Source organism: Nannospalax galili, unplaced genomic scaffold (genome assembly GCF_000622305.1).
Source record: "Nannospalax galili isolate Female #2095 unplaced genomic scaffold, S.galili_v1.0 scaffold1670, whole genome shotgun sequence".
Taxonomy (NCBI): Eukaryota; Metazoa; Chordata; class Mammalia; order Rodentia; family Spalacidae; genus Nannospalax; species Nannospalax galili.
This window is the reverse complement of record NW_008327321.1, coordinates 115,595-131,470: the sequence shown is the minus strand read 5'-3', so window position 1 is coordinate 131,470 and position 15,876 is coordinate 115,595. Positions and strand designations below refer to the sequence as shown.

Genomic DNA, 15,876 nt, shown 5'->3' with positions numbered 1-15,876 from the left:
AAAGATTATTATTGAAAACGTTCTTTTTAATGAGTATCTTATTTCTTATAATTCACTGCCACTCTATGTAAATTTTCTTTTTCAGTCATGTTGAAAATTAAATTTTTGGTGTGTGGGGAAGGGGTCTCTTTCCTACCTGGATCTGTACTGTAGTTGGTTTAAATACTGGACTCAATAGTTGGCTTTTCTAAACCAGTCAGGAAAAAACAGGCATGCACAGCAGTGTCAGCAGGTGGAAGCACTTCCTGCCCCACGTCACTTCTCCTCTTGCTCATAGCTTACCGATCTGTCTTGTTTCTCTCTTTCAGTGCCTGGAGCCCTGCAAGGAACCTGGAGATTTGAGAAAGCATGAATGTCAAAGCTTCTGTGAGGTAAGAGGGTATCAGATTGATGTTACTACCTACGGTGTAAAACTAAATGTTCTTTAAAGATGGCTCCTGTGGCTATTCACCCAGCTTCCACTGAGGATACTGCAAGGTGTTGAAACGTTCCTGACAGAAAGGAAAACGTACAGCTAGTGACACCATCCCAAAGACAGTGGCTTAGAGAGATCACAATTTTCAAGGAAGTCAGTGAGGTAGTCTTTGAGGTCAGAATGAACTGATGTCATAGGGCGTCTTTGGAAAGAACTTAAGGCTATATGGAGAGCTGTTTCAAAGGGGAAGGGAGACACGGTGACTGGTGTTCATCCAGTGTAGCCAAGCAGTTGCCACGTTTGTCTTGGGAAGGTATACAGACTCTATTCTGAATAAATGACTGCAAACTTGAGGCCATAATTATTTTCTTAAAATGTATATAGTTCATGAGGATATAAGACATCCTCGTTGTCTTATTTTGTCTTCCCCTTCACCTTGGATTTCACAGTGCAAAAAGGTAAGGCTCTGAGAGCACGGCATAGTATTATGGAGAACTGAGGTGGAACTGGAAGAGTGAGGTGACCAGTCTGACACCGGGGCCAGTGGTCAGGATGAAAGGGCTGGATCTCAGTCTGTGACTAGTGACACATCTCCTTAATGCCAGGTATGTTGTTGCAGGAGGCTTGGTTTGGATAACCACCAGGAGTCAGGGACCTATCGTTCCATTTTAGAAGACTTCAGTGGAAGAGTTTCTGGCCTAGGAGATGGCATTGTCTGGTCGGTAAAGGGCATATAAGCTACCACTTAAGGATGTGCATAGAGGCGGCTCTCTGGGGCTTACTGGCCAGTGAAGCTACCGTACTTAGTGAGTCCCAGGGTGATGAGACATCCCACCTAAATAACTAGGTAGATAATACCTAAGGAACAACTGAAGCCGGCCGTCCTCTAGACGGCACACACATGCACGCATGTGCGTACACACGTTTCTCACGCGTTTCTCAATCAAGTAAGTCATCTTCCTTAGCTCAGTCTCATGCTAGTTTGCAGCTTTCCCTGGATATATGAAACATTGTTGACCACAAACCTTTACATAACTATTCCTGTAGCCAGGAGCACTTCTGCCCAAGAATTACAGCCAATGAGCTCTTCAGAAATCTTTGGTAAACGTGAGCAATTTAAAAAAAATGCCTTGCAGGCATTTCAGGACTCCCGACAGTCACCCAGGGTTATTTGGTCAATTACTCTGTATGACTGTCAGCTGTGGCTGAGTAATGATTTAGTTTTAAATCAAATAGCACCATAACCCTCTAGTGTATTTCTGTCCCAATCTCTGTCCCTTTGGGAATGACAGAGAATGACATATGTCATTGATTCTATCTCCCTCAAAAGACTGGCATCATTTTTCTCTGAATCCTAACTATGCCAGAACGCATTTGGATTAGATTTAATGCATCCTACATGTTTGATAGCTGAAGATAATAATTAATTGCATTAAAAATTACCCCCAAGCTTAATAATTGTCTTGGCAGGTTTATTATCTTAGTAGACTGAACCAGAATAAAACGGCCTTAATAAAGTTCATTGAACTTTGTGAATGCTTGCAGTGTGCCCAGAAGTTGATTACAGATAGAGTAATGGACAGGTTGGACATAAATCCCTTCCATCTTCGGCTTGCTTTTCCCGTGTGTGTTTAGTCTCATTTTTAGTCTAGATTCTTGTTCTTATTGCTATGAAAATAAGCAGTGACCAATCATGAATGTTCCAGGCTTTTAAACTTTATCAAGCTGAACCAAAATGGGAACTGACATGGGGATTTTTGTTAGCAGATAGAGTAATGGACAGGTTGGACATAAATCCCTTCCATCTTCGGCTTGCTTTTCCCGTGTGTGTTTAGTCTCATTTTTAGTCTAGGTTCTTGTTCTTATTGCTATGAAAATAAGCAGTGACCAATCATGAATGTTCCAGGCCTTTAAACTTTATCAAGCTGAACCAAAATGGGAACTGACATGGGGATTTTTATTAAGTCGGTCCAACTGCAGAGAGAGATCTGAACTGAACTACGATTCTGAATTCTCATGCACGTTTTTCGTCCATGTTAACACATCTACCTCAAGGATGCCTAGTTGACAGACCACCACACTCCAGCTTTTATTTTGTCTTTGATTCTGTGCACAAAGTACACATGCATCTGAATTAAAATAGTTTTGGGCGTGCATGTGTGCACAATATTGTATGACTGCCCGCACACAGGGTATGCGTGTGTGTGCATGTATGTGTCTGTACATGTGCATTCTTATGCTTGTGCCTGTTGAGGCCAGAGATTGATTTCCTTAATCTCTCGCCACCTTAATTTTCGAGATGATATATTGCCCTGAACCTGCAGCTGGCCAACTGGGGAGACTGTCACTCCAGCAAGTGCCCTCTCTGCACCATGTCCCCCAAGAGGATCTTGGGCAGGCCCGTCTCTGCCTCTCCATCACTGGGATTATGAGTGCATGCTATTGTATCCAGCTTTTTCCATGGGTGCTAGGGGTCTGAACTCAGTCCTCATGGTTACACAACTATTCCTGTAGCCAGGAGCACTTTTGCCCAAGGATTCCTGCCAGTCAGCTCTTCAGAACTCTTTGGTAAATGTGAGCCATATTCTGCCCAATCATATACGTGCACCTTTACACGCCAATCTCTTTAGCCACTGAGTCATCTCCCCAGCCTCTAAAATACCTCTTCACATAATCTTGACAATCCAGGTAGGCTGTACTGTTCCTTCTGTAAGTTCACACACACACAAAAAAAATACCAGTAACTCTGACTTGATATGAAGTCAGATATAATCGAAAGTCATTTGCAGCTTTTCTCACTGCAAGCTCCAAATGTGCTAGCACGTTTCTGAAATTTCTCTTTTCTGAGATAACTGTAAGGTCTCAGTTTTGCAAATTGTGGCTAGTGGTGGCAGATCTCATAACTCGAGCTTCTACTTGCATTTTAGTTTATTTGATTCTCTTTCTCTCTCTCTCTCTCTCTCTCTCTCTCTCTCATTTGACTTCTCCTTTATCGTCTATCATGTATCAGATCATATTACAAAACACAGCACCCCTAAGAAAACTGATGGCTGGTGGATGTTTGAGCGTCTTTCAGCTAGTCAATAAGTGACCTCAACTTTCCACAGCCCAGTACATCCTGCCCAAGTATATATGTGCAAAGTTCATATTATGAATGTAAACTTCCCTCAGCAAAATCCCGCACAAAAAGGGACTCAATATTTGGCTCTTAATGGAAGAAATTAGATTGTTAAATAATAAGCCTCATGTGTCTACTTCAAGCTTGCCTTGACCTTTTAAGGAGTGTGTTTCCAAAACACGGTATACAGAACAAAAGCAGGTGGCCTCTTGTTTTTGTAAATAAAGGTTTATTGGCGCACATCCTGCAATGGTCACTTTATATTATGTGTGGCTGCTTTTGTGCAGTAACCACTAAGCTGAATTGCTGCAAAAAAAGCATATGGTATTAAGCTTGAAAATAATTAGTAGGTAGCCCTTTACAGAACGTTTTCTAAGTCCCACTCGAAGTAAAAGAACTGTGTCACAAAACCTACATATCTGTACACATTTTTTCTACAAGATTCCATTTCTAAATATAAAGAACTGTTCTAGGTAGTATAAATGACAACATTAATTTTCTTAGATAGGAGTTAGGGAGGTACGTTAATAAGCACATCCACAAACTTGGTTCTTTCCTTTCTCAAATAATGATCTTCCTCAGTTCATATTTGATGAGCTACAACATTCAACTTTTGCTGTTTTCTTTCTGATACCAGAGTAAATGATGCTGCATTAAAAAATAAAACCATTAGCCATGTCTGATGACACGCATCTTTAATCCCAGCACTCAGGAGGCGAAGGCAGGCAGATCTAAGTGTGATTGAGTCCAGCCTGGTCTATATAATTAGTTCCAGGGCTATAGGAACATCCTATCTGAAAAAATGAAACTGTTAAATATTTTGATAGAACAGGAGAAAAAAACATGAGATCTTTTTCAAGAGTCCTGTTTGATCTGGTCTGGTGCTTCATGTCTATAATCCCACCACTCAGGCGGCTGAGACGGGGATTATGAGATACAGGAGAGCCCGGCTTCATAGCCAGTTTGCAACCAGAGGAAAACGCGGCCTCATAACAACAGAGCATTTTCTTTTTTTAAATAAGTTACATAATGTAACAGCCAAACTTGGTCATTAACTTGACATATGTGGGAAGAGGGAGCCTCAGTTGGGGAATTTCTTCCATCAGATTGGCCTGTGGGCATGTATGTTGGCACGCTCTTGATTGCTCATTGATAAATGCCTAGCCCACTGTGCCTCACTATGCCCAGACAAATAGGCCTAGACTATAGAAGAAAGGTAGTTCTCAGAACGTGAGTCTGGAAGCAAACCAGCAAGCAGAGTTTCCCCTGCATCTCTACTTCGGTTCCTGTCCGGGTTTCCGCCTTGGCTTCCTTCCACGATGGACTATACCCTTCAAGCCAAACAAGCACTTTCTGCACGAACTTGCTTTTGGTCATGGTGTGTATCACAGCAACAGAAGTCAAACTAGAACACGGGGGGTAATCTAGCACACGTTATTTTGGGGCATTCGCCCCTTCAGATGCGGGGCTTCAAAGAAGCGAAAGAAGGCAAATGCCCTTATCATGATGGGTGGCTCTTTACGCAGACTATTCCCACAGACTGGAAAGTGTCTTCAGAATGTGAATCCACTGTCCTCTCTGCGATATTCTTACACTTAAAGTGTTTCATCCTGTGCAATGCTCCCCCACCTGGTTACATACCCAAAACTCTAGAGTGCTGATCAAATACATCCCTTCGGGAACTGAGGTGAATCCTTCAGTCTTGGAATGCCTGTCATACAGCTAAATGCAGTGAAGTGGTGACCTCTACATGTGAAAGTGATACGTATGTTTCTGTGGGGAGAGAAGCATATAAAATTACTTCCGTTTGGTAATCTTTTGCTTCAGTGAATCAGTACAGTAGCTCACCCTATCTTCACAAAGGGAAAATTGGATGTGGGTTTGAGCCTGTTATTTTTTTAACACATTTTCTTTCTTATAACCTGTCTTAGGTTGGCACAGTATGTCTTTCATCGATCAGACCACCTCAGTGCTTTGGAAAATCAATTAGTAGCTGACTTTTGGTTATTTATATTAAAAAAATTTATGTGTATGAGTGTATTGCCTGCATATATGTGAGTGCGACCATGTCACATAATGGCCATGGAGGTCAGAAGCAGGTGTTGGATCCCCTGGAACTTCAGTTATAGATGGCTGCTAGCTGCCATGTGAGTGCTAGGAACTGAGCCCGAGTCCTCTGCAAGAGCAACCAGTGCTCTTAAACACTGAAGCATCTGTCCCGTTCCACTCTTGGATTTTTAAATGAGAGTGCAATGTAAAATGTATACATAACTTTGTTTTAAAAGATGTTTCATGGCTTAGGGTTATCTTCTTATGAATGCTACTGGAAGGGTCCCAGGTACTTTCGTTAAAGAACTTTGGGTGTAACAAAGTGGACCTTAAGTAAGAAGTACAAGCTGATGTATCTATCTACTTGTACAATCTGTGAATTTAAGCAGACAGGTGATGGCCCATTAGTCCAAGGTAGTGTGGTCAAGGTAATCTGAAAAGCTCGCCTCAGAGTTTGGAAAACAGCACACACATAAATTGATTTAAACCAGACATGAGAAATGGGAGAGAGAGAAGAACAAATTAATGATGTTAGAGTTTTGACATTGAGTAGTTTTGAAAAGAAATGGTTGAAATAAACTGAGAATACCAGTGACTTTTCTCATTGTTTTAACAAAGTGCCTCACCAAAGCAATTTAAGGAAAGAAGGGTATATTTGGACTCACAGGAGGAGGGTCTGCTCCATCTGGAAGGTGAAGTATGTGGTCATGTTGCTTCTATAGGCTGATAGTCTGGAAAGAGAGAGAAGAAGGGAGGGAGGGAGGAAGAGAGAGAGAAGGGAGAGGGAGAAGGAGGGAGAGAGAGAGAGAAAAAGAGAGAGAGAGGAATTCTGGTTTGCTTTTTCTTTTTTATTTGGTCCCAGTGTTAGGATGGGTCTCCCCAACTAACCCTAATGCACAAATCAATGTCACACAGGTGTACATAGAAGCTAAATTACTTGATAATTCTACATGCAGTCAACTTGGCAACCTATAATAATCATCACACTGAAATATAGAATATGTCATAGGCAGAAGTTTCGAGGTGGTGGGCTGAAAGACTAAATCAGAAGTGTAAGGTAAAGTGTGTTGTGTTTGAGGTGTAAGTTAAACATCCCTAAGGGATTGTGCTTTGGGAAAAGAGACAGAACTGCAGCATTTAGGGCGATGTTCAGGACTCTCTGGGGCAGACAGTACTCAACTCAAGGCTGCAGGAAGATAGAGATCAAAAGTGCTCCATGCTTTGTGCTATGACTCAACAAAGAAAATATGTGAGGATGATGAAGGTAAAAATCAAAGGACTAAGAGAGGTCACTGGGGTGGCAAGAAATTAAGGAGTCTTCATAGTAAAGAGTGAGTGATGGAAATTTGTTCCAAAGGAACACTTCGAATGTACAGGATGATCATTTTCAAGTTTGGTCATGGGATTCTACAACACAGACGTGTTTCTACTTTTATTCGGTTGCCTTGATAAAATATCATGACTAAAAGCCACTTAAAGAAGAATGAGGTGTTTATTTGACTTGCAACTGCAGGTTGCAGTCCGTTATTGGAAGGGACTCAAGGTGGTAACGTCGCATCCCTAGACAACAGCAGGCAAGAGAAGAAACACATGGGCCCTTGCTTGCTTACTCTTTAGTACTCAGCTAGATTCCTCTGCTCTCAGAAGCCTGGGGCCCTGCCATGAAATGGGGTTCCCCACATTCAGGGTGTGACATCCCCGCTCAATTAACAATCAAGACAAGCCTCCATTGGCATATCCACAGACCAACTGGATGTAAGTAACTCCTCACCAAGACTCTCTTCACTGTAGATTCTTGGTAATTAAAACAAACCAGCACAGAGGTCGTTGCTGGGTTTTACAAGACCAATGCAATCGGGTGGTGGGAAGAAAACTTCACAGTCTCTGTTGAGCAGCGGTGGTCCCATGCAGAGACACAATAGAGCGTAATTTCTCATTTTCCCCCTTCTCCACTACATTCTTGGAACCTAGATTTATGATTTATGAATCCATATGAATCGATATGTAATGACTTCAACGGGTGACCTGCTTCATAGTCAGTCTGCACCATTACAGGTAATAAAATGCAAGAAAAATAAATCATGATTTAGATCTTGTGCCTTATTTATCTCTACTCTGCAGGGATTTTTTTACTTCCTACTGACTTATTTATACTCCAACATGTAGTGACACATTTACCCTCAACATTAGGTATAAAGGCTAAATTATATACAAGTAATGATTACTTAAATTTTTAAAAAGAGATTATTATATGTAAGCATAAAAAGTCACTACCCTAATGCATGTTTTCTTTTAACTCATTTTCTTCATTTATAGCAAATAGTTTTAAGTATTTATGAGATAACACAGATATACCTGGATATCTGTATTCATGTGGAAATATTAAATTCAGGATAACTAGCATTTCTTCAACCTCAGATAAGTTTATATGTGGGGAACTTTTGACATTATCTTTTCTTGTTATTTTAAAATACAGATTGTTGTAGACCTCTGTTGGTTCTACCATGCAACAGAAAACCAGAATTAATTTTTTCTCTCCATATTTTGATTTTTGTTCTTCCACACTTCTGTCCCCCTTATCATTTTAAGTTCAAAGTCTCTAATGTGCTTGAAAATCAAACTAATTGCAGGCACAGCTAATCAATTAGAAGGTGCAATTGAGTTTACAAACAAGCTATAATCGCACTTCCAAGCATAAGTTAAGTACATGAGGATGTAGGATTCTTATTTTTTATTTCATTAATACTTACTAGTTAATGCCTTCTTTGGCTTTTTCTTTTTCAAAGTGTGTCTTTATCTTTTTATAGAAATTCTATCTGTCCATTCAAAATTAATAAAGAATGGAGAGAGAGAGATGGAGAGACAGAGAGACAGAGACAGACAGAGAGAGACTCAAACCACTGTTTGAGATACCATTTGTATCTAGAGATAAGTGTAGTTGAGCGTACAGAAAGAAGTCAGCACATAGGGTTTGACCATGGTCCCCTGGGAAATATGTGGTGAGCAGTCCCCCCCATACCATACACTTGAACAATAGAATCAGTTTTCCCTAACTATAACTTGCACATCTTGATTAAAAACAAATTAAAAATGCCAGTTTAAGTAGATAGTTTTGGTAGGATCCAGAAAGTAACGTTTTGAGAGCCACTGAGTTATGCCAATTTGCATATTTTTACCTTGAGATGTGGTAGGACCTTGAAAAAACACTGTTGTAAGCGTTTTTCAGGTTCTCACTTGATTTTTGGGGCTTTGAACATGTGATCTTCTTGAGGTTAAGGTACTGCATTTCCAGTGGAAATAGTATAGTTGTACAGATGTGAGAGGAGCAAGGGAGATGAAGAAGTGACACAGCTCGTGGAGGGAGAGAAACACATCTCATCATGATCAACTAGCTTTACTGCAGGGATGATGAAGATGATAATAAAAATGATGGTGATTTTAAAAATCACATAATATGATGTCTTTACTATATAAGAAACGGTAAACTTGGTATTTATTTCAACTCAACAGAACTGTACCATGTGTCAGCTGTTTAAAAATATAGTCATAGTAGAACACACACACACATGCGTGCGTGCACACACACACATGTGCACACACAATAATAAGGGATAATTTTTAATTAAATAAAGAGCCTAGAAAGACTGTGCAATTCCAGTGTTTAACCTGAACATACCACATTGAAATTTAGTGTCTGTTCCTCCTTTAGAAGACTGAGAAACAAACATTTTTCCTTAGAGCTTATGAAATGTTTCTAAGAATCACAAGAATTTTGAAATGTTCAACAATAAAAATGCAGAAATGACAGAAAGCAGATTTCTTTTCTTTTAGGGAGTATATATTTTTTTCTCAACATTGCACAGTAATGCTTAGCTGTTTGTCTGTACCGTCTTGTATAATATTTATACGATTACATGTGTTGTTCCAGATGATGGGCCAGTCTCAAAACCTTATGTGCAAAGATATACATACCTATTTAAATGGTCCTAAAAATAATCATGGAAGTCTTTTATTAGTCAGTTTCTGAAAGGCAAAATATTAAACATCTGTACAGAACAACTCTCACATAAACTGAAGGGTTAAACTATTGGAATAAAAGTTTTCCTTTAAAATTCTTTATTTACATTTATTTTATCTGTATGAGTGTTTTGCCTACATGCATGTAAGTGCACCTATGTGTGCAATGCCTGCAGAGGCCAGAAAAGGACATCGGAGCCCCTGGAGCTGGAGCTATGGTTGGTTGTTAGCTGCCCTGTGGGTGCTGGGAACTGAATCCAGGTCCTCTTGAGTCATCTTTCTATCTCCAGGAGAGTTCTTTTAAGCAGTTTGGTAGCAAATGTTCTGATCTATGTTAGCCCTCTGATTTTGATGATGAGGATGATGATTATTATTATTTATTTTGGCTTTTGAGACATCATCACACTAAGTGCCATAAACTGGCCTCAAACTCTTCAAGTAGCTTAGACTGGCCTTGACCTCCTGATTCTCCTCCCTCAGCCTCTTCAGAGCTGACATTATAGTTGTGCACCACTGCACCCAGCTTCTTTTTTATTATTTTTATTCTACCCCACTAGATTAGTGACTTATGAGTGTGAAGCATCTCTGACTCTGTTTCCCGTTTCCTCACGGTCCAAGTCTGTGGTGACTGCCCCACTGGTAATTAGAATGTCAATAGATAGATATAAGTGAACTTTTGTGTCCTGTTTTTTTAAAAAACACATACTCTGTTTTCACATGTGAACAGTTTGAATTGAGTTGATTTGATTATACCCTAGTGGAAAAGCAGTCACTGTGTTTTCCAAGTTAGCAAGCCATAAACAGTTGCCAGCTTTAGGGACATTGTTTCCGCTTAAAAATCTCAGTGTGTTGTATGCTGGTGGAGGGTGGTTTCGGTAACTGTTTTCCTTCTGTTCATTTAACATGCAAATTTGATTGGAAGAGGAAGGTTGGAAAACACTGCATAAGTGAAACAGATCTGTTAGCATACCTTTTTGTTTACTACTTTAGATTCCGAACTAAATTTGGAGATTCAAACCCCTGTTAAGTAAACACATCCAGCCAGTAACAGAAACGTGAACTGTGAAATAGGGTAAGAAAATAGGAGGCTTCAGAACTGATACCGATTCCAGTATTTATAGGGTGTTTTTTAAATCACCCACCTGCAAATGGCTAATAGTTCAATATTGAAAGGGTACGTTTCTTTCGAAGTTTTACATGTAGAATTTTCTTTTCTTTGAAACAAGTGTCTGTTGTATTCAAGGCTGTCTTTAAACTCACTATGTACTCAAGGATGACTTTGAACACCTGATCCTTCTGCCTCCCTCTCTCAAGTGCTACATATAGAAAAGTGTGTAGCACTGCGCCCAGTTTACGAGGTGCTGGGGATCAAACCCAGGACTTCCTGCTCCGAGACAAACATTGCAAAATCCAAGCCGTGTCACCAGACCGTTACCTGTGAAGCTCCTAAATTGGGACACAATCTGTGTCCAATCAATTCATGTTATTTTCAGGTTTTGTATATGATTATTACTAACCCTCAACTTCCTGTGGTGTGTTCAAGTCCACTACAAACCTTGGACTTACTCTTTTTTTGGCTGTTTCTAGTTTTATTCCTGTTACTTAATTCAAGCAAATCGCTGAGAGCTTTCTTATGTATTTGACTGCAATAAATTTTGATGGGTTAATGCACACTCAGTTTCTAAGATGAGGAAGCTTACTGAGGTCATAAGTAGAAGTCTTTGGGGACTGGAGAGATGGCTCGGTGGTTAGGAGCATTGGCTGCTCTTGCAGAGGACCTGGATTATATTCCCAGCACACACATGGCAGTTAACAACCATCCCTATCTCCAGTTCCAGGGGATCCAACACCCTTTTCTGACCTCCACAGGCATGCATGACACGGGTGCACTTACATATACACGGGCAATATGCTCATACAAATAAGATAAAAATAATAAAATACTAATACAAAGAAATGTTTGGTGCTGCACACATCATGGCACACAAATGAGTTCTAAAAGATTTTGTGGACTGAAATACACATCACGTTTTCCATGTTGACCTTTATTATCATTTTTAATTTTTAAATATTTATTTAGAGGAAGGGGTGGGTACACTTGCCTTAGCTCACCTGTGGAAGTCAGGGGACTAATACATGGAGCAGAGGCTTTCCATCCACCTTTATGTGCGCTTTGGGGATCAAACTCAGGTCATCAAGCTGACAGTGCAATTGCCTTTACTTTCTGAGCAATCTCGTCAGCCCATGTTTGATTTTTTGGAAGCAGGATGTCTTGTAGATTAGGCTATCCTCAAACTCGTTATGTAGACAAGGCTGACCTCCAACTTGCCATACTCCTGACTACATCTTCCCTGTGCTAGTATTGCTGGTGTGGGACACCATGCCCCGCTGGGGATATGGTTGTGGGCTCAGGCTAATGGGCCTGTCTAGGCTGTCGTCCTCCATTAAGCAAAGGCAGGTTGCTCCAAAGCACAGAAGGTATCACGCCCCCCCTCCCGCCCCTTTCTTTCTGCGGGGGATAAAGCTTTTAGGAAACTGCTCAGGTCCTTCTAAGTTCAGAGACAGAACAAACGCCATATATAGTCCATGTCCTAGTTGAGACCCAGAGCTCAAACTATATGTAAAAAATGAACCACTTGCTGACTGCTTTTTCAATAGTGCATCGTTCTGGGCTTCCGATTATCACTAAGGGCTGCTTGATTCCTGGTCCTCTGGCAATGTCATCAACAAGCTGAATGATATGGGTACCGCATCGGATCCACAATCACGACTCAGAACTCTTGGTTCTCGGTTCTAATCTTTGGAAAAACGGCGTGAATGTCATTTTTCTGGGGAAACTAAAAAGGAATTTATTAATTTTGTGAACTATTTGGGGGAAATCTTAAAAGTATAAAAACAGACTGTCAGAGACGTCTCAAAGTCAGAATTCAAGTGTCTTCAAAGGAATTTTTAAATCTCCCTCCTCCTTCCCCTCCTCTCTCTTTCCCTTCCTTCCTTTCCTCCTCTTCTCCTCTCCCTTCATCCACCCTCCCTCCCCCTCACCCACCCCCCTCTCTCTTCTCTCTTCTACTGGCATAGGCTCTATTCCCCAAGAAGAATTACGAGTGCTTGACTAGCTGTGAGTTCCTCAAGTACATCCTGTTGGTGAAGCAGGGAGATTGCCCCGCACCGGAGAAAGCCAGTGGATTTGCAGCGGCCTGTGTGGAAAGCTGTGACGTTGACCATGAGTGTTCTGGGGTAAAGAAATGTTGCTCCAATGGCTGTGGACACACCTGCCAGGTGCCCAAGACCCTGTACAAAGGTAAACCACAAAGCTCAGAAAGCAGACATTTACCTTGACACGATTGTGTTAATCGTAGACGGACAGGTGTAAGAAAATAGGACTTTGAAGAAATCTATTTGCCGTCGTGCAGAAATACCTTTAAATCCTCATGGGACTTAAAACTCTCCCATAATAAAAGTATACTAGGGCAGTATAAATGATGCATTTATGTTTTATCTTAATCCATAAGAAAGACAGCAGCAATTCAGAAATTCCTTTCATATTTTTCTGCAAATCAGTTAAGCTGTATTGGGTACACTGGAATAAAAAGATTTAAATCCCCAGGGGGGGAAAAAGGGCTGAGAGTCTGGCGCACTTGAAAAATGCATAATAAACATATGTATTGTGTTTTCTTGACACAGTCTAAGAGCACTTGACGTCATTATATAGACTTTAAATATTTTGATTAGGGATTTGACATTCTAGATACCAATTAAGCTCTTTCAAAAGACGGAGACTCAACTTATAAGACATTTCTGCATACGCAATAGCTAACATTCACAAGCAAGCAGTGTGTATAGTACTTGAGTCTTGCTAAGTATTTTCTGCCCCTTTCTGTGAAGGAGCATGTCTCTGCCAAGGGGATTTTGCTGTATTGTGTACAGTTTGGTGTGTGGTCATGGTCCGCTATGATACACATCACTATACTATTATTTTGTTACTTTTTAAGGAATCTGCACAACAGTGGTTGCTGTTCAGAGCGAATATTTGCTTCATTTTTCTCCCTAGTAGAATTTTAAAGGGCAGTGTTGTCACCCAGAGCTTCCTGGACCAATATACGTAAGCTAATTAAACATTTGTGAACTGCATCAATTTGCACTGACCCATGGGAGACAAAGAACGGTATGAAATCAACTCTCACCCAGTCCAGTAATCCAGGGCTGAGCTAGTGCTGCACATGGAACTCATTTAAGTGGGGAAACCATTTTCTTAAATTTGGACATAAATTAGTTTATATAAACCTCTGTACTCTTTCTCCATGTTAATAGTTATGGGTTTAATTTTATTTAAAACGTTATGTTATAGAAATACATCCTTTCTGTTTCGTGTATTATGCTTGTGAAATAAAAATGAAGAGAACTGCTTTTACAAGTCCAAATACTTTATGTACTGACAGCTTGAGATTTTATAAACAGTGGTTATGTAGGGACTTGAGAAATGGCTCAGTGGTTAAGAGCAGATACTGCTTTTACAGAGAATCTGAGTTGGGTTCCTAGAAGCATATGCAGGAGCTGACAACCACCTGTAACTCCAACTCCAGGGGATCTAACGGCCTCCTCTGGCCTCATTGCGTACGTGCACTCATGTGTGCATACACACACAGACACAGATACACACACACACACACACACACACACACATACATACATACACACACAATTAAGAAAGCACAGTAGGTGCTTTGGAAACAGTCAGCAAACTTCTCCGTTATTTCAGAATGTTGAAGTCAGTGTTATGTTGTAAGAGCCAGTTCTTTGCTGAAGTGATTATGAAACTTAAATTTACGGATTTATAGCTGGAAAAAAGGAGCAGAGATCTTTCTGTTGACTTTTCCAATAAGAGTATAATTACCAAAGTAGAAGACTTGGAATGAAGTGAAATGCCAATTTTCACGTAGTTACAAGAGGTTTCAAAAGTGTCTGTTCTGGTGGAACAAAAATGACTATATATATATATCATTCTTCTTTCGTCTTTTATGGCCTAGTTAGACCATTTTCCCTCCAGAATCCTTAAGATTTTTGAATGCAGTGGTTCAAGGCCTTCATATAATGTATACACATATTTCTACAGTAGTTATTATAGTTATGAACCATATTAACTAGTGGTTCATTATTGACTGACCAGAACATGATAGTCTCTTCCTACATGTTCCTGTCTCTTGTGAAAAAAAAAAAGTTTTTATACTGGTACTAAAATCGCAGCTTAGGCAGTTAACTCTTGATTCAATCATTGACATTTCTAGCACATTACTCCTGAATTAGGGCACTGTATTTTTTTCTTTTACATGTATGCATGCATGCATGTGGAGGCCAAAAGTAAGCCTTGATTTTTGTTCCTCGTGCATGCATGTTCCACAATGTTTCTTGAGACAGAGTCTTTTAATAGCCAGGATTTTCCAGCTAGGCTAGACTGGCTGGCCCTTGATCCCCTGGGATCCTCCTGCCTCTGCCTTCCCAGTTCTGGGATTACAGACACACACTATCACATCTAGCTTTTTAAAATGTGGGTTCTGGGGACCCAAACTCAGGTGCTCATGCTTCCCCGGCCAGCACTACTGACTGAATCATCTCCACTCTTTTCTGTTCTTTTGATGATTCCCCAGTATGACTGGCATTTTAAAGAAAAAAAATTGACCCTCTTTTTGTCTCCTAGGATGTGGGTGACTTAAGATAACACTTCTGTATTTGTCAATAGAGTAGTTTAGAATTCAGTTAACTGATTTATTGACGATATCATTTTGAAGACCAAAAATTGTAATCCATCATAGAGAACATACTGAGAGGGCATCTCGTCCATACATCTGGTTATGCAATTGGAATGCTCCTTCAGCTCAGGAGGAGTACACCGTCTCTAGCAGAGAAGTCGGCAGGTCTTAGGGGTGCAGAGCCCATCTGTACACAATTACAGCAGAGTGTAGGACTTACTCCAATCAAGGCAACCAACTGACCCGAATGCAAAACACATGGACCATCCCTTAGCAAGCAAATCGCAGCAACATTGTACATCATAATTAAAAAGATTTTTGTTGAATGAAGAAATTTACACTGACATGCCCCCAATGCTCATTACAACAGATGAAAGCTGTTGGTGGAGAGTGATAGATGACACTACAACCTTACACCAAATGGATTAGGATACTTGAGTTTGCGTCTAAGGAGTTAGGGTTAGCTGAGCAGCTAGAGTGCTTTCAATTGATGTGTTTAAGCAATCATGTTTGGCGGTGAGGGGACCACC

At 40.4% G+C, this 15,876-nt stretch overlaps 1 protein-coding gene across 1 annotated transcript in view; it reads left to right on the top strand.

Annotated features, from left to right (window-relative positions):
• Positions 1–308: 308 nt before the first annotated feature.
• Anos1 (anosmin 1) overlaps positions 309–15,876 on the top strand; it is a gene marked incomplete at its 5' end in the record, with an annotated part of 74,891 nt that continues 59,323 nt past the window's right edge. Inside the window, 2 exon segments of the mRNA XM_008852491.2 lie at positions 309–371; positions 12,678–12,900. Coding sequence (XP_008850713.1) covers positions 309–371; positions 12,678–12,900 — 286 coding nt within the window.